The sequence below is a fragment of the Aythya fuligula genome, chromosome 8 (genome assembly GCF_009819795.1).
Source record: "Aythya fuligula isolate bAytFul2 chromosome 8, bAytFul2.pri, whole genome shotgun sequence".
Lineage (NCBI taxonomy): Eukaryota > Metazoa > Chordata > Aves > Anseriformes > Anatidae > Aythya > Aythya fuligula.
In genome coordinates, this window is record NC_045566.1 from 1186339 (window position 1) to 1205824 (window position 19486).

Sequence of the window (19486 nt, forward strand, 5' to 3'; positions counted from 1 at the left end):
CAGGGTGCAAGCACAGCCGGACCAAGATGGTCACTGGGAGAGAGGAGCCAGGTCTCTAGCTTAGAGTAATGCTATAAGCTTACTGTGCTGTGACAAGATATACATTTAAACTCTTTAACATTTTAACTAGCATTTACGAGTAGGTTACTGAAGCCTTCCTGCCTCAGGCGATGGCAGCAGGCAGTCACGGAGTGCCCTGAAGAGGCCGCGTGCAAGCAGCAGTGAAAGCAGCTCCTGGGCATCGAGTGATGCCAGTGAGTGTTAACACATTTCAGTTCACAGAACCTTGGGAACTGGATCCTGTTAGCTAAAGGCATTGCTTGTATTGGAGAAGTCAAATATCCTTCATCCTTTCACACCTATGTTTTTTTCCCCTGTTAATTCTTTCACAAGATTAATGGCTTTCCTTTATTTGCCACAATATAAATCAATACCTGGTAATAGGTATTATGGTTGCATAAAGGAATTGCAAGTAAAAGGAAAATGTTCCTGCTGGAGAATTTAAAATGACATGCTGACAGTGACAAACGAGAAACTGCTGAGACTGATCTGTGGTCCTACAAGAATGACCGAGAGCACCAAGTCAAACGAACGCCATCAGATCAGTGATGAAAAGAGCTAGGAGAGGGAAATCTGCTACCTGAAAAAATGCAGTAGTAGCTTATACGTGATTACGTCAGTACAGGCAAATGCTCCTATGTTAGGAACAGAAGCTGAAAACCCACCTGGATGTAAGGAGCAATGTTTTCCCTGTGAGGGTGGTTGAATGCTAAAGCAGGGGCCTGCTAGGTGCCCCATGCTAATGACAGCAGAAAAAAATCTTGGGCATAACAAAAGCCATAAAAGAAACAGCTCAGAAGAGCTGACAGGTGCATGCACCTCTCAGAACTGCTCCCACACCGCCCTCACAGAACCCGTCAAGAATGTCCCCACTGCCTATAGTTCATTTAGCATATCAATTTCTTTTTTTTTCACTGCTTTTGAACATACTAACAATTAATTGTAGATGTTGGAGCTGATGTTACAGAGATGTCAGATGTTCTGCAGTGCCCAGACAGGACGGGCTGGGTCAGTGAAGGGGAGAGGGAAGCAGGAGGGGAGAAGAAGGAAGGCTCCCAAAGATGCCTGACCATGTCCTTGGTGTGCTGATTTTCTTCATAAAGTGATGACAACACAGTTAACCTCTAACCCTTGATCAGGCCAAATGGCTTTAAAAACTGTTATAAACCTTTCAGACAACTCCAGTGACTCTTCATTTTGTCAAAAGTAATACTATTTGCTGCCAGTGGTAATACATTTTCTGGGCTTAAAAGCAAACAAACAACCTTGCAGGACGTGGCAGAAAACGTTTTTCCTGTGTCAACAACCACCATTTTCTGCAAATGAGGAATTTTGGAAAGGTATTTTAAGTAACAGCCCGCCTTTATTCTAAAACCTGAGACCTCTATTTAAAAAAGTACATTTGAATACAGAAAATATTTGCTTCAGAAATGTAAAAGAAAACAGAAGGCTGAGGTTTCTCTGTAAGTTGTGCAGAACCCAGCAGAAGGGCTGCTTTTCATGCAGGCACATTCAAAAATGAGGAAGCAAAGGAGAGGCAAAAACAATGCCAACCACAAATCCCTCCCAGGGTGTGACTACTTTGCTCCTTACACCAGTATCACATCAGCTGCAAAGGTGAAAACTAGAAACACGCCTTACTTTGTCATATCCTGCTGCTAGAGTAACTGCTTGTAAAGCTCCTTCCTCCCTGCAGCATCTTGCACTATTAATGTTGAAAAGCTGGGTATGATGTAAGGAACATTTGTATTTTCAAGTTTAAATTGTGTTACCTGGATTTTTCCTGTGACAGGCTGTGATCATTAGCCCTTTTCTGCAGTGCCATGTCCTCTCAGAAAGCTGGTGCTGGCATGAATGTGCTTTATCCAGCATCCCTGGGGAGGGAGCAGAATCTGCCAAGCAAAACAAAGGCCAGCCTGGCTCCTGGCTGTGTGATGCTCCCTCTGTTCCTAATGTGCTCTCTGTGTTTAATTCAGCTCCCAGCTAGTGGTTAGGGGTTTGTCAGCCAGCACACCCCAGTGCCTCTTTCCCACATACTCATTTGGTTTTCAAACAGCTTTGTTCCTTCCGAGACCAGCTTTCAAGAGTACTGACAACAATACAACACTCTATTATAAATCAAGTGCCATAACACCAAAAACTGTAGTTGTACTGAAAATAGTGTTACTGTAAGATGCAAAGATTGGCTTTATATCACTTCAGTTACAAAGCAGTCAAGTCCAGCCATACCTGGAGGATCTTGTCGCCAGGCTGGAGCAGGCTGGATGCTGGTCCGTCAGGCTGAACCCTAGTAACAAAGATACCCTATAAGTCAGAAGTAACAGAGGTTAGGATGCTATCACCAAGAACTAGTTCCCAAAATACAGGTGTCTCCCTAACTGCTGCTCTGGGGGATCTGTATACTCTGACAATGCTCTAAACTCTAAACTCCTTTTTTAATTTGTAGGTAACCAAACAATGGCAGTGACTTGCAGCAGCTCTCTGTGACCTTCAGCCAGTTACTGCCAAATACAAACATAATTGTGGGTCATTGGAAATTGAGATTCTGCTTCACAAAATAATGTGCAATTGGAATAGTTTTTGGGCAAGAGTAAAAGGATTATCAGGAGGTTAATTAAAATGGAGCAATGGTCTGTAGCAACTTCTCTTAATCCATTGTCTGAGGAAGAAATGACTTTGAAAAGGGATAAATCATTAAATAATGAAGAATATTTTAGATTTGGATTTCAAATTTCTGTAAAATATGTTAATAAACCCCCAAACTAAAGATTGAGTTCCTGGATGATGAACGCATTAGAAATGTTACCCATACAGCTCATGCAGTCCAGCACATCTGCACCCATGGTCTCACCCTCTCTGCTGTCCTCACCCTACTGCTGACGGCGAGCTCCTATAAGCAGCCTGGAGAGCTGGGCACAGGCCACATTTTAGCCACTTACATTGCTCACATAGACACCAGGGGAATTCCCTGCTAGTTATCATCATGCAAATCATGAGTTTGAGGGATTTTATAGCCTTCCAGAGCAAGGTACTGCCCAGTATTTCTATTCACCTCACAGAAAGCTGAGCTTCTGCAGAGCAGAGGGATGGAATTTTATCATGCTTACATTTCATCCACACACCATTAATGAGTGACTTAAGTCTGCCATTCAAAATGACTGCTTCTGTGCTTTTTACTGCTTTTCCTGTCCTTCCCTCTTTTCACAGCACCGTCAGCACGTCATGGCAGGGACACAACACCGCGCAGAGGAGGGCTTGCTGCCATCCCTGCAGACTTCATCTTGCAGACAGAGCAGTGCCATGTGCATGACTTAAAACCATCACGAATGACTGGCATGTATGATGAGAGACAAAGTCACCCTCCTACTGCTTCTGTGACATGCCAAACATGGTAAATCTGATTTAACGGTATGGGAAGCAAGGGTTCAGTGTAATAACATAAAACTTTAACTGTTAATTCTTTCAATATAACCACCTCGTCAGTACCTTACACACAATTTTGCATTTCTATTACTAGTAAAATTAAGTCTATCTACAGCTATTACTGCACTGAACGTGTTACCCATGTAGGCACATTCATAGTTGGACAGAGATTCCTCTTAATAATTCCAGGCAAATGATAGACAACAGAAGTATAGCTTAATTCTAACATCATACATCGAACTGAAAAAGGGACACGATGTTATAAAGTGTAATACCAGTCTGCAGCCTCAAAAAAGGACACCAAAAATGAGCACGTTTTAAGGGCTAACTGTTAAAATGCCTGATGGCACGTACATTACGGTAAACTATACTTTAGGTTCAAAACAGGGATTATTGATGATAAAACTGAAAAAAAGTAAGATTGTGTTAGACTGGTATTTTAAAGAGCATTTTACTTTTCCTATTAGAATCTCTTGTAGTTTGAGAGTGGTGGGTAAATTATTTTTTTTAATTTGCATGCAGATCTCAAATTTACGATACAAGATGAAGATTCATTATTATTTTCATCATTTGCCAAACATTCTCAGTGTTTTTGTAAATTATGACTGCCTCCTGAAACTGAATCCAATATTATCAAACAATATAAACTATAATAATACATTTAACTTAGAGGTACCCATAGTCTTCATTTTCCAACAAACTCCTGTCAGTTTTATTGCACAGGACAGATGAACTCACAGGTCTAAGAAGGAGTTTTCTAATCCTAAAGCACTGTATAGCTGATAATCACCAGATGTTGTATTCTTATTAGTCATCCTTCCACTGACTAAAGAGATTTATCATCCTCTTAAATGTGTAATTCCCAGAATGAATACTGAATGTCCCTGGCCATCATGTACCATAATGGTTATTTTTTTAATTAACATTACAAACTAGGAGATTGCTTGTCACGGTGTTTGTAAGCCGTCACTGCTTATCTCCAGACCAGTTTGTGGGCCAGGCCTATTTTATTTGACACCCTCCTATAGACCCTGGTATTTCAGTTATCCAGTGAAGACAGTGCTGTTTTAGCATTCCCTCTAATGACTCCAGTGACAATTTAATCAGGGCCTATACCGAGTCTTGAAAGAAAAAAAGTGAAAGAGATGGTACTCCAGAAAACAGTCTGAAAAATTATCTCACACATGGGCTGTAAGCCCGACACCCACGTGACTTCTGGTTTGATTCTCTTGTCTTCATTAAACACAAAAGAAAGAAAGCAAACACTGCTGCCTGAACAGAAAAATGCCAGGCACGGGAAAACTTCTTTCATTTATCACAACAGAAGTGCATAGAAATGTCATTCATGGTATCTATGTTTCCTCTATATGGCACTCTAAAATAAAGCCTATTTAGTGAGCAATTTATTACTTACCTTATCAGAAGGTTTGAATGGATTGCCTTGTCCACTTATTCCACCACTGATACTAAAACCAAGGCCAGGATTCTTCTCTATTCTCACACAAAACTAGGTTAAAAAGATACGGCAAGATAAGTCAATGCCAACACTAAAGGCTATCTAAACAATGGCATCTTCTTCTCATACAGTCCCGTTTACCATTACTGAGCTGAGCTGACCCTCTCAAAAGCTGTTTAGCAAAATACAGTAAAAGCCAGCAGAATGCTGTTACAAAATGAAAGTATTCTAATTGTTTTAACATGATGCAGCGGTACTATAATATTCACAGCACTGTGTCTATTTTTGCATATATAAAAAATTTATTTTCAAGGAGAGAAAAAAGGGACTCTTGAAAAGACAGTTTATGTTGGCCAAATTTTTTGCTCTCACTTGAACTTTGGGTAAATGTATGGCAGTGAGAAGGGAATCTGCCCGTACATAGACTTCTTGTGCACTTGTGTTGTTTCAGAAGGTGTCACACAGGCAGCACCCCTGGATGCTATGCAGGTGACAAACGCAAGCAGTAAGTAACCTGAAGATCTTCAAATCATTGCCAGTTTTAGGGCCAGGGCCCCAGTAGCTCTGAGCACCAATGGGTTTTGCAAGTGCCTTACTACAAAAAAAAAAAATGCTGAATCTTATCTTTTAGTCAGGGTGAATTTAAATGGCATTGGCTAACTTAATATAAAATGAAAATGACTTCAGTGCAGCTTAATGACTACTCATTGAGCCAGTCTGAACACGTACCACAAGCCACGCAAGCAATTGTTTCCAAATCTCAGTGGTATACTCAGAGACTTAATACAGGCTGCTCCTTACATGGATTGCCCAATGTTTTACCCAAGAGAAAGGTTTACTAATGATTTGGAGCCTTACTCTTAAAGTCAGGTGCCTCATACAGTTGTTGAAACCATTAAGGCCAAATTTAACAGGGATAGGACCACTTAGTGCAGAAGCTTGTCAGCACCCGCTACGTGCAGCTCGGGGAGTGGAGCTGCCGCTGGCCTTTCTGGGCACTTGGCTGCTGCAGCCTGTACAAAGCCGAGCAGATCAGCACCTTGCCAAATATGCTGTACTGTTAGCTCTGAGATAGGTTATGGGGGAATTGGTAGAAATTCAGCATGACTCAGTGATGGTTCAAAAACCTCGGTGCCAGGCTGTGTTGCTTGGTCAAGCCAAGCAAGAATGGTGTCAGAGCCTGGTGCTGGGAAGGACAGAGCTGCTCACCCCCCCTGTGTGCCTCACATGGTATGGCACATCTGCCCTTACTGCCACAGGCTCCCTCTTACTGCTATGCACAAGAGAGGGAATAAAATGAAGCTTTTGTCAGTGTTAGCTTATGCTCACACTTTCCTACCTGCTCCTGATAGGCGTCCGTACTTCTCTGCCCCTTGGTCTGGATGAGACACCGCCCCGTCTGAGGTGCTCGGGAGCTCTGCGAGGAGGGGATCTGGATAGGCAGTGGTGGCTGAAACTGTTGGATGGTCACCTTGTTCATGTTTCCTTCGTACTGCTGCTCGCGGCTCCGGTGCTGCAGGCTTTGCGATCCCATTAAGGTCTGGATATGGCTACCTGCCTGTGGGTAACGCAACCCGTTAGGCCCGAAAGTCAGGAAGCTGCAAAGAAGCAATTATTACAACTTACAGAGTCAGGTCAAAGCAAACCTCTTATATCACATCAGAGGTTTGTCTTTTGACCACGACTGGAAGCAACTGTGATTAAAAGCAGCGAGGATATGTACAGTGCATTTGGCAGCCCTGGGAGAATAAAGGGAAATTAGGCAGATAGAGCTTGCTTTATGAACAGGAAATAGTTGTTTCCTCATGTCATAATGATTCTGCTCCAAATATTTCTTGAACTGAAAAAATACAATAAATTGAAACAGAGTGCATGCTACAGACATTGGAATGTTTTGTTTGTTTGTTTTCTGAAGCTAGTTTGGAATAGGATTTATGCCACAAATAGATATTGTCCATTGCAGTGTGCTGCGTACAAAAAGCATGATTAATTGAATTAGTCTTGTCCTAGGAACAAATGTGGTCCTTACAAAATTTAATTAATCAAATTACCAATTTCTATGATAATTTCTACCAAACTGAAACTCTAATATTTTGCAAATGTAAGTGAAATATTGAATTTCCATTGGCTTGACATGTTGATATTTTCATTTAAAAAAGGGCAATTACTGCCATCCCTCTATCCCCTCTGCCCCACTACTTTCTACGTTTTCAGCAGTGATCTAACAGGTGCGGTTTGTGCTTTGTGTTCTATTCCTGACATAGTAAAGTCGCCTACTTGCTTAATCTTCAATACACGTTGTCTGTTTAGGCACGTGAATTACAGAAACATTTGAGACAAATCTTTGCAAATGAAAATAGGTCAAGACAATTTTACACCTTTGCTATATACAAGATTGAGATGTTGCTTTTAAATAATTGCACGCAACTTAGCTGTAAGGGAATGAGCAAAATTCCTGCTCCACTGTATGACCAAATATTACTGCCTCCATGAATTATCACTCCATCGCATTGTTTTCAGATTAAAGCACTCATCAACCAGCAGTTTTATTTGAAGAGCCTGAACGTGAACGAGCATTATGACCGCACATCTCAGTACCTACAAGTGGCTTTGGATGAATGGAGCTACTTAAACTGTGCTTCACATTGAGTTAACACCAGCCAAGGGCACAACCACATCTCCTCATCAAAGTCTAATCCTCATTACCATGGAACCTTTATGATCCTGGTGGAAGAATCACCGGTGGTGAGACTGTATTTTAGACACAATTAAAGTTAATACAGCAAAAGATCAAAACAAGTCTTACCCACTGGACATTCACCTGTCCTTGCAAGTTATGGCAGCCAGGGCCATAGAATTGATTGCATGTTGTCATAGCAAAAATACATCTGAATGGCTTTTCAAGGTTTGTCTGCGGAATACATCATTAATACAGGTGCAGTTGGAGCTACTTGAGTCACCGAACACAAAATCCTAGAAAGACACACAGTTCCTGCAGTGACTGCAGGCAAAACTGATCTGCTCTGACGTGCTTTTTTGCTGACGATATTTTGACAAAGGAACTAGCCAGAACAACTAGACCACTTTTTTGGCAGGTCTGTATCTTAGTACATGAGGGAGATAGTCTCAAAGTGAGTAATGGCAGAGGAAGCTGTTACATCCTGTACCCAAATCTTCAATGCCCAAACTCCTCTGTGCTAACAGACGTTGACCAACTTACTCCTGGAAAAGCCTGGTGAAGTCAGCCTGCGCTGTGAATAGCCCACTTCACAGGTCAGAAAGATCTACTATTCTTCCAAGATCAGAAGGGAAGAAAAATGCCCAGGACAGACTTTTTTTGCTGCTCATTAACTCCCCAGCAGCACCAGGCCATGCCTGCAGCAGGTCACTGAGTCTGTGTCACCCTGAGCTGTGCAGACCCACGCCAAGCAGGTGCCCGCACGCAGCAGTGCTCCGTGCTTCATCTTGTGCCAGGCTGCCATCGCAACAGGAGCCAAAAAGCAGAATCTCATAAATTTCACTGTTCGACTCAGATATAATCCCAGCGTATCCACCACAGCATACACAGCAGGTACATTCTGCCTCAGAGGAAGACATCTATTTCAAATACAAATAAAATTGTTCCTTTTCACTGAAAATCCTCCAATCTTCTTTACCAGCTTAAAAGACCTGTAGGTTGAACAACAGCTGCTGGAAATGAAACAGAAAGATGCCCCAGCTTCTCAGTTCTGGGTAACAGATATACTCCCAAGTCTGAAAGGGTGAGCAATGGTGACCTGGCCACTTCTGTGCTCCAGTTCCATAGCACACGCTTCTTTCACAGCCACCGAGCCTGTTGGAGCCTGTGCAGGGACCTCCAGGAGTTTGTGTGGCCTCAGCCTCTGTGTGATCTGCTGCCATCCTGCAGTACCTGCAGAAGAGCCCAACTCCCATGGTCCAAACACCCATCCCAGACCTGCATAGCTCGTCGTCTTCCATGACCATCAGCATGCACCCAGGTCGGCTGAACTGATGGCCATTCATTTTCCATCTTCATTCTCTCACTTCGACTACTCTTTTTCATAAGGAGTGACTTCCAGGTTCCCTTTTGGTGGTTCCCCCTGCCACACTTCTATCCCTTCCCTTTCTTCGGAGAAGCACATAACTCAGAATGCAGCTGACTTCTGTCTCATTTAGCTGGCAGAAAAATTGGGTCTTCCAGGAAGTATAAATACTGTAGTCTTTTAATAAGTCAGTGGATTATTCGATTTAAAGATTAAAATATCCAACTTCTCCATAGGAGAGACATCTCATAAATTATGGGCTGATTACATAAATGATCACAGTTAAATTAAAATAAAACTGGCATTTAATCTCTAGTCTGAACAGCAAAGAGGACAGAAACAAGCACTCACATAATATATAATGTAGTGACTACTGCGTAGTATTCCCAGCCTACCTAACATACATGAGTAGTATATGCATACCACATTAGCCTAGGTACACAGCCTGTCCGTCTATTGTACATGCTCTTTCCCTTGGAATAACAAGTCCCAATTTTTCTTCCAGTGATTTCCCAAGTACAGCTCTACCATGGGCTGACCCTGCTCTGCACAAGCCCATTCACACTGGTACTACTGTGTTACTGGAAAACCACAACATACACTACTATTTATATTTACATCATTTAATTGTTCCTTATGTTGAACTTTATTTCTATAGATTTTCCAAGTCTGACTTCAAATAATTGCAGTATATTAATCCCCAGACGCTGGTAAACCAGGACACTCCAGGTGACTTTATTGAAAAAGACATTAGCATCGTTGTACCAACACACTGCAAACCACCTCCTGAGGATGGTGGGTAAACAATTTTCAGAATTCATTTTCTCATTCCTGTTAATAGACTTTGTTTGAAGAGATCATATTGTGATTTGGTGTGTATTCATACTGTGGCTCTTGCTGGAGGTGGATAAGCTGAAAACAAATCCTTTTCTTAGAAATGGCAATTATTTATTCTGCAGAAAGAAACTTTACTATGCAGACTGTTCCCCCTGATATCATTCGTATTCTGTACTTTATTTAACATCCACCACAAAAGTTAATTATTTTCAGCTCAGTGTCCAATATTTACAGTATAATTAAAGTAGCTGACAGCGGATGTAACAATGGATTGCTCCACTGAGTTAAGCAGATTTCAGGACAGTTATGCAATGTTTGTACTTACCACATCTGAGCAGCAAGACTCTGAAATATTCAGAATGAAACAGAACCTGCAGTTTCTTATTATAGTACCACTGATGCACAAATGAAAGACATGGACTTGTATTAGATTGTGTGAATGGATATGTGCAGGCTTTATCCCAATATGTTCATGAAGATAAGGAGTAACTCCTCTTAAATATCTTATCTGCGTTTCTTGCATACCAGAGGATAAAGAAACCCTTTGAACATCTTGGCTGTCAGAGACAATTCCAGTGAACAATGCCAAGACACTGTCCTCTTTACCCTCCTGCACCTCGGGTGGAGCTTCTGGGCTGCTCTAGGTGTAACAGCTCACAGCTCCCATCTTTAAGCAACCCTCCTGCATGCGTGCAAACTATCTCGTCACTATTTTTTTTTTTGTAAAGGCAAGGGCTAGTGCTGCTGAAACTGTCTTGGATAAATAGATGTGAAGCCAGTAGGGAAATATTTGCTTCATCAGTGCTGACAGTTAATTACACTGCAGAAATGATCAATGTGCACATTATGACTCATAAGACTTTACTTGTCAATGAGCAGGACCCATCTCCATACAGTTAACAATCAGTGGAATTATCATTGCTTACACGTGCAGCTCCACCTTCTAAAGCTGACTGCAAACAGTTCACTTTGTCAAGATCCTTTATTCTGCAGCTTTATGATGATAATATCTAAAAAAGACAGTTTCTCAGCCAATGAACAGAGCCAAGTCGAGCTGGGAGACAGCAGCCAGTGTTTTCACAGGAACTGGCCGGATCCCAACACTGTGCCATTTACTGCCACGAGGTACTAGGAATTAGACACCTTTCTAGTTTATCAGCAAATGGTGTGTGCTCAGGATGTCTCTGCTAAAACATCTGTAACAATCTGGACAGTGAGCTGCTCCCCATCTCAGCACTTTTTTTTTTCCTTTTTTTTTTTTTTTTTTTTTCTTTTCCCATGAACTCAAGAATTTAATTCAAACAAAGAATTTAAATGGCATATTTAGAGGACAAGAGGGGGCTGATAGCTGTCTGTTACATGCAGGAACACTCCTGCTGAACCAGTGTGCCTGCTTCATGCACTAGAGACGTACTACTACCATCTGCATAAATAAACAAAAAAAGCAGGTAGCAGGAATGAAAACATCCTTAATTCATAGCAATTGTTCATTCAAACTTTGAGACAAAACCAAGGGTCCCCCAAACCTGTCCCCGTTGCCCCGTGCTCCTCCTTCCATGGATTCCCCAGGAAGGGAAGGGAACCACAGCCGTTCAGCCGCTCTGCTCGTGCCACTTACCTTCTTGGTGACGGTGTCGGGGGGCACGTCCCGCCGCCCCAGCGGGTAGGGGTTCCACTGGCCACTCACAGGCACCTCGTCCTGCCCGTTGTCCAGGATGCTGCTCTGCTGCGACGGGGTCTGTTGCAGAAATGGTAGGGCAGCCTTTAGTCACTGGCAAAAATTCTCTCCTCATGCTTATTTCAGTCATCAACCCAGTTAAACTGCCGCGCACTATTGCTAAATGGAAAGCCTCCAGTTCCTACGGCATTTCATTAACACGTAATCACAGTGCAGTGGGACTCTGCAAGTTAGAGATCTCGAGAGACATACAGTGAAAATAATGAGCATGATGAATGATGAGAGAAAAGAGAAAAATCATTTAACGTAGTTCCTTATTTCAGGAAAGCAAATTTTGGTGAAGCCACGTATTTAAATTGCAGTCTGCCATTAATTTTTTGAATGAAAAGTTTCTAACAGGTCATTCAAGTATCAAAAACATTTTACTGAGTACTTGACATGAAGATTAAATTATATGCTCGTATTTTCTTTAAAAAATATTCCCCATAGCGGCAATATTGGACCTGTGAGTACCGTGCCTCAGGCAGAGGGAGCTCTGTGTAACTCCGCCTGTTGTACACTGCTCACAGACCTCTCTAGGATGTGCTGGCTTTGTTTTAGGTTAGCAGGACATCACACGCACGACAACCAGTAATTAAACTCTTCCTGAATATGAATGGACATAACACACATGTAAAGTTTCCTAAATGATCTCAATACTCTTTTCTTTTCCACTTTTCTCTCCTTCAGTCATGGTTCTCATCACTTTTTCACTCCTTACTGTGCTCCTGCTTTCAGTACTTTTCAGGGCATGTATACCTTTGCTGTCCCATCCAGCTTTTATCTTATCTGTGTCTATTTCTTCACAATAGCTGGAAATTTTCCTAACATGGGTATGACTTTTTGTGTCAGACCTTCCAAAATACCAACATTATTTTACCACCGACAGCATATTACATTATACATTATTACATTAATATTATTATCTACATTATTATTTATATTACAAAAAAATCACCCTTGATTTTAATCATTATTTAAAAAGACAAGAAATCTGACATCATAATTCTCTCATCATTCAAGAAGTCCTCCAGAAAAAAATCAGGAAAGATGTGATTTTCCTCGTATTAAAATGCTGCAAACATTTCCCCTGCTGAAAGCACAAGACCTCCCCTTAGAGCTCTCTTTGCACATACTAAAAAGGGAAAAATGAGACCAACCTCAGCACTTTTTCCACTGGTGACCCCTCACAGCTCAGCGGACCCTGTCCTAATGCCTGACACTGCAGTGCTGCCGCTCTCTGGCAGCACAAATCTCCTTTAATGTTGGCTAAGGTGGGCCCAGAGCTCAGCAACATAGGGACAAATGCATTTGAAAGAAGGGCTGCCTAAGCAGGGGCCAGGGAGGGACTTGGTGCCTACATAAAGCCCTGGATCAGCCTCTCTGCCCTGTTTGCTGCTCGCCCCTGTGTCCTCACCCAAAGGGGACACATCAGCTGAGAGCCAGGCAGCAAAGTTCTAAAACGAAGAGGTACTATTGCAAAAATCCGTGCTCGGAGGAGTAACAAAAAACAAAGGAAAAGAAAGGAAAAAGAAAGGACATCATCTGTGTGCCATGAGTCAGCCTTCCAGACCCACCACACAGCGAGATGCCCAAGGCTGGGCTGGAAATGTGGTCACCTCCCTGCGAGAAAAATTGATGAAGAATTGATGCCCGCAGCCACACAGCCACCGAGGGATTGTGCGGAGGCAGCTTCCTACTGGCACTTGTGGTTTTTCTCCTAAGTGATGTATGGGAATACGCTGATTATTCCTGAAGGGAGGGGGTGCCGTACACTTCTGAGACTGAAATGCACCAAACTGCAAACTTTTAAAAGAATTGTGACACAGATGCCAACAATTCAAAGCAATCTTCTGAAAAGTGGTTCTTTTGTTACTGCAGACAATGCTGCGTCTTTTTGATAAGCGACTGACTAATCTGCAGAGGTGAGTTAACACTCAAAAAGGAAAAAATATAGAGGATGCTTTCTGAAGAAAAAGGAAAATTCTGTGATAAGTTTTCATTTTCATTTTCTGCAGTAAAACAAATTCATTTACTTGCAATATCACTCATTTACAGAGCTTGGATGGACTGCAAACCAGTAAAAACTCTGTGCTTTTTATGTCTAGGTAAATAAAGAAAAGCAGCAGTTTAACATTTTACACATGCAATAGACTCAATGTAATAAACTTTCCCAGTTTAGGCAATTCATATACTTGATTTCCTGATCTTCCACTGGACAACTAGACCCCACTCATTACTCTCCTGAATCGAGGCCACAAGAAAGAGAAAGAAGAGGTAAATTTGAAGCTGCTGTGGCCTGGATTCATTGAGAAATGCAAAATGTTTTAGAACATGTGAAGGAATAAAACTGATCAACAATGAACATTCAAAGTTCAGCAATAGTTTTACCCCACTTCCCAAACAGTACAGTAAGAGAATACACCCCCTTCATGCATTTTGGCACCATATTTTGTATGGACATGTAGCAATGAAATGCCGGTGAAATATAAAGCAGAATAATTCACATAAGGCCACACCAAAACATGTCCAGTTTCATGAAGTTTCATGCCCTAACCATTTTCATGAAGTTCCTCATATATCCATATTAATTTATACTTTAAAATTGTCAAGTATGTAAGATCTTATTCTTAAATGTATGTACAAAAATACTCCCAACATTTGGAGCTACTGTCAAATTAACACCTTTCAAGGACTTGTGACAAGAATTCCTACACACCTAAATAGACAAACAAATTCTTTGAAATAAAAAAACAACATGACCAACACTGGGAAGCTGTCTACATCCAAACAAACACACAGCTACAGCTAAGATTTGACCTAGATGTCATTAACTGAACAACAACGGAGAAGCACACACTAACACTTGGACTTCAGTCCAGGGACAGCTGAATGGGAGCTGCAAATGAAGATAACAGAGTATGGAAAGTTACAGCAGGAGAAACCCAACAGTGATCTATGTGTAGTGTGTGTGCACATTGTTAAACTATCACAATTTTGTTGAAAATAAATCCAGTGCGCTGTGTATACCTGCATTAGCTCAGAAATACTGCTGCCTGCCCTCCGGCCAGCAAGTGCAATCTGGTCGTGCTGCTGCCCCTAAATTCTCTTACGCTTGTATGCAGGGTTAGATCTCAACTCTTACACTGGGCACTGAAACCTCCTTTGGGAACTCACCCTGGCCAGGCAGTGCCTGGCACAGCACCAGCTGGCTCAGGCCAAACGTGCCTGTGGCCAGCCCGACAATTAGCAGCACAGATGATGGCATTTCAGTGCCTGGATCCATGCTCTGTGACCATTTAATTACTTACAGAGATGCAGCTAATTTGTACCAACAGCTACCGCTGCTAATGCAGTAAGGCACAGAGCGGTGCTCGCTGTGCTGCTTCTAGCACTGCTGTGGTGCCACTGGCCTTAAGCACTGACCCCACAGCACACGCATGGCACCTGGCTGATGCTGCAACTCCAGCATGGCCACACACAACAGGGAGTATGGGCTCAGCATCTCCTCCCTGATATGCAGATACTTCAGCAGTGTCCCTCTCTGGCCTGCTGTGTGTGCTTTTCCTACCAAACATTTGCTTTTGTATAATCGTGTATATATGTGCTAATCAACAATAAATCATCCATTGCTCACAAATAGAAAAAAAAATGATGAAGAAAAATATTTCTCTATGGGCAGTCCTCCAAACAAAAGTTTAACATTAGTTTAAGTATGCTAGGCACCTACTCGTAATGTATCAGCTATTACAGCATACTCAATGTTCAAATGTTAAAATGTCCATCTCCTGGAGACTATTTAACTGCATGTCAAACATCTCTACATCAATTTTTCTTTTTTTTTTTTTCTTTTTTTTTCCCTAAAGATTAAATAGTAACAAAACAAAACATGTTCTTCATTTCTATGCACAGATTAAGTCATTTACAAAATATAATGATTGCATCAATCTAACACAAGAGCAGAAAGCAGTAATGACAGCCATGTGAGCTACTTAATCCAAAAAGCAAGATTCTTAAAAGATTCCAGGAAAACTGTGTTACTATCATCTTTGCTTTTTGGATTGTGTATAGTATAAGCATGAACTATAGGCAAAAGCTAAACCAGGAAAAAGCAAGGAGTATTATTAATTTATTTCGTAATGCTGGTATATGCTGGCTATCCCATACTTACTTTCGGTAGAGGTAGCTCTTGAAGCATTTGGTTTTCAAATTTAGATTTAGTCTGCAAGTTTAAAGTCATGCTTCTGCCGGCATGCATTGCTGAAAACCCTCCAGAGTGCAGCATGCCAAGGCTAACTGTGTTGTGTTTGTAAGCAGCGGTCTGAGTAGAGGAAACAACCACGTGACAGGATATGAACACACATGCTCCTTGAATCAAGTATCACACATATATGGTTAATTTCACAAAGTTTTAGTTTAAGCAAACAAACAGTACCAAGAAATAAATAGCTTTTTGATGCATGCACTGAGTCACACGGAAGCAAATACATTGCTAGTTATACATAAAATGGATACCATAAAAGACTTCAACGCTGACAGCAGATGAAATATGTTGTTATCTGTATTCTGAAAACTGCAGCATATAACATGGTACAAGTCTTTATTTTGCAAATATGGCCAAATTTTGGTATGCCTGCACAACCACAGAAGGGCCAAAAAACATATCTAGTAAAGGAGTATCAATGTCAGAGAACAAACCCTCTGCACCAAGACCCTACATCCCTGTGAACATTCTGTGGGAGCTCCCAGGTCCTCTGGGGAAAGCCCCCAGGCGTGGCATGGCACAGCAGCATGAGGCTTGTGCAAGGCAGAGCCTGGGCATTCATTCCCTGGATAGCCCCCACACCAGTTAGCCCAACTTTGTGGAGCTTTGCTGGTCCATGCCGTAAACAGCTGGAGGCCGGCTCTCTGCCCCTGCAGAGATCACTGGGAACTTGATTTAACCACCAGTGTCAGCTTTCCACGAATTAAAATATTTCTTAGGCATATACACATTGTAAACTACGTGTAAAGATGTTTCCAAAACATCTGGGAAGTGTTTCCACCAGAAACTTCTCTACTTGGTCTGCTCTATTTTGGTTAGATATTACGCATATTCCCACCAGTTTCACATAACTCAAGGAAACTAGCTGAAGTAAGGAAAAAGCTTCAGCCTTCAAGCCAATTTGTAAAGTTTACCCATTTGATCGTTAATGTTATTTTAGTATGCATCACATCGAGCAATTGGGAAGTATTATAAATATATTCATACCAAACGCATGAATATCTAGCATAAAATACGTATACGGACACAGTTTGCAACTAACTTACGCATTAGACCACGGTAACTTTTCACAATCACTTCAGATTATGAAGTAAATCCAGATTCATGAAGTAGGCCATTAAATAGTCAAAATCATTATAGAAATCATGCACTGTAGTACTTGTATTATGTTTTGTATTTATGTTTTGATGTTAAATAAGCATAACTTTCTACTGCTAAAAGGAGTAATAATCATATTCCTTGTTAAAAACAGTGGCAATAAATATCCAGTAATATTTCTCAGTGTTGAGAGCTTTAGATCCCCTCCACTAACAATAATACGAAAGCTAAAACACTTTTTTAAAAAAAACTTTTTATCTGCGATTTTTTCATTTATTTTGTTTTTCTGCAAAGATGTATCCAGCATCTTCTAATGCTCTCAAATCATTACTGAAGTGGTGGACTTCAGCAGCATGTTCACATCTGCTGATAAGAAGAGATTTTTACTTTTTTTTTTTTTTTTTTTTTTTTTTTTTTTCACTTCAGACAGTGCTGCAACAGGCACTGAATAAGCACCGTGTGCCACGGTGCAATACCCATGCGGAGGCCGTGTGCCAGCCTCTGCCCGGGAATGCCTCACTCCAGCTGCTTTGTGCACCCACAGACACCTTTGCAAGCCGGTTCCTCTGACACCAATGCAGGAATTTCATTACTGGGAATTCTGGTGGTTACCACTGTACGTGCAAATAGTTTGAAATACCAAAACACACAACTAAAGGCATTAATTGCAGAGAAATGCCAAACATACCCTGTCTAACCTTCTAGCTTCTATATGTCTAAGTAGCTGTTGTCTCCAGTCAGCAGGCATTTTAGCACAGCTCTCATTTCCCTTCACAGGGGTAGGCCTTGTCTTTATATCACTGTTATCGGAAGGCTTGTCGCCATAGTTACCCAAGTTATAGTCTGACGGTATCTTTTCCAGCAGAGCTGCCATTGTAGGCCTCGCTGAAACTGGCCTGGTTTGAGAGGTACCGTAACTCTCTGTACTGTAGCTTCTTGCAGACAACGGCCTCCTTTGTGTAAGGTTTTTAACAGGAAAGCTGCCAGTCTGGGCTTTCACTTCTTGGTAGGAAGGATGCTCGTCTTCGTACCTGCCGTTCCTCTTGAGGAACTGAGACTCGGAGACCGAGATGCTGCTTTGGCGCTCCACAGCTCCTCGGTACGGAGGCCTGCCATACCTATCGCTTGGGGGCAGCTCATGGGGCTCACTGACCCTCCTGAACATAGACATCTCGGTGGAACTGGCCAACGAATCCGCTCTCCTCAAGAAGCCCGGCCGAGAGCCCTGGCTCACGAAGGGGGCACTGACGGCCTCCTCGTTGACCGACGGCTGGGAGAAGGAGAACATGTGCTCCACAGGGGGGTAGCCGCGGTATGCCCTCGGGCTGACCAGCTCCTGGGGCAGATTTTTACTCTGCTGGGGAATGTACTCGGGGTTGAGCTGGAAAGGTGGTGGTAACCTCTTCTCGGCTGTGACCTCCACTGCTCCCTGCGGGTTGAAGCTTTGGTCAAACTGGTAGACCTTCTTTGTCACGGACGACTTCTGCTGTGGCTGCACCTTGACGCTGCCGTAGGTCAGCAGCTCGTCATCCAGCATGGGGACCGACTGGCTGCGGGACATGCTCAGCATGCCGTGCTCCGGGCCCAGGAGCTTGTCCACCCTCTCGTGGGCTCCTACAGTATCATTACCAGATGCATAGTTTTCTAAAGGTATATTATAAACTTTGTACGTTCCAATGTCTATCTCATCGATACTCTGTGACTTCTTAAATTTGTTAGTTTTTAAATCCCTCATCATTGGAGACAGCCTTTCTGTGCTCTTGCTGATCGAAATAACACTTTTAGAAGGGTCTGGGCGACAGTGAATATGTGAAAAGACATTTGTGAGACTTCTGTTAGCATTTGAATCGTGATATTCCCATGCTATTCCTGGAGTGAAAGTGCTAGATAATTCAGGAGACTCTTTGATATGATCTTTCCGCTCAGGCAAAGGGCTGGTGGTGGGGGTGTTTTCCAGTTTGGAAGGAAAAGCTGTCCTGTCTTCAAAAGGACTAGGGGTTCTGGTCCAATTTTGCCAAGGATTGGGAGGAGGCACTTCAGATTCGTGTGTGTTTCTGAGCGTCGGCTGCTCCAGCTCCAGAGGAATGCCAACTATCCTGTCTTGTCTGATTAACGGCCTGCGCCCATGCGCAGATGTGCTTCTAGATTTCGTGCTTAGGAGAGGGTTAGCGCTCGGGTTGTCCACCGTGCTCTCCTCTGCAACGAAGCCGGTGTTATCGTAGTGCGAGCTATCATTCCAGCTGTCGGTGAAGGTGTCGCTCAGGGGACGCCTGTCGTTGCGCTGTGGCAGGTTTCCTGCCGGAGCAGATTCCCGCTGGCTCAGTAATGGCTTTGTTTCAAGGGGCTGTGGAAATGACTGCACCAGCCTGCTGAAATAAAACAAAATTAAATAAGGTAAAATGCTCTCTATTAGAGCACAGAAACAGTCAGCAGAAAGACAAATTTATAAAGCAATTTAATATTCTCCCGTCCATATTCAGGCTTTGCGATGGGCACTTATGTCACTGAACTGGCATGAGTGTCTGCAGCAGTTCATTGCACTGGAGCACAGATGCTTCAAGTATGCACACAGAAAAAATAAGAAGCGA

At 42.4% G+C, this 19486-nt stretch overlaps 1 protein-coding gene across 6 annotated transcripts in view; it reads right to left on the bottom strand.

Annotated features, from left to right (window-relative positions):
• LRRC7 (leucine rich repeat containing 7) overlaps window positions 1-19486 on the bottom strand; it is a 170609-nt gene that overhangs the window by 3275 nt on the left and 147848 nt on the right. For 2 of the 6 annotated variants that reach the window (XM_032191858.1, XM_032191859.1), the window contains exons 20-25: window positions 17587-19267; window positions 15708-15857; window positions 11438-11557; window positions 6279-6497; window positions 4898-4990; window positions 2290-2364 (exon numbers count right to left, since the gene is read on the bottom strand). In XM_032191858.1, the coding sequence (XP_032047749.1) occupies window positions 2290-2364; window positions 4898-4990; window positions 6279-6497; window positions 11438-11557; window positions 15708-15857; window positions 17587-19267 (2338 nt within the window). Of the gene's footprint in view, window positions 1-2289; window positions 2365-4897; window positions 4991-6278; window positions 6498-11437; window positions 11558-15707; window positions 15858-17586; window positions 19268-19486 lie in introns of those variants that run through there. The other 4 variants (XM_032191860.1, XM_032191863.1, XM_032191862.1 and 1 more) reach the window with 4 other exon arrangements.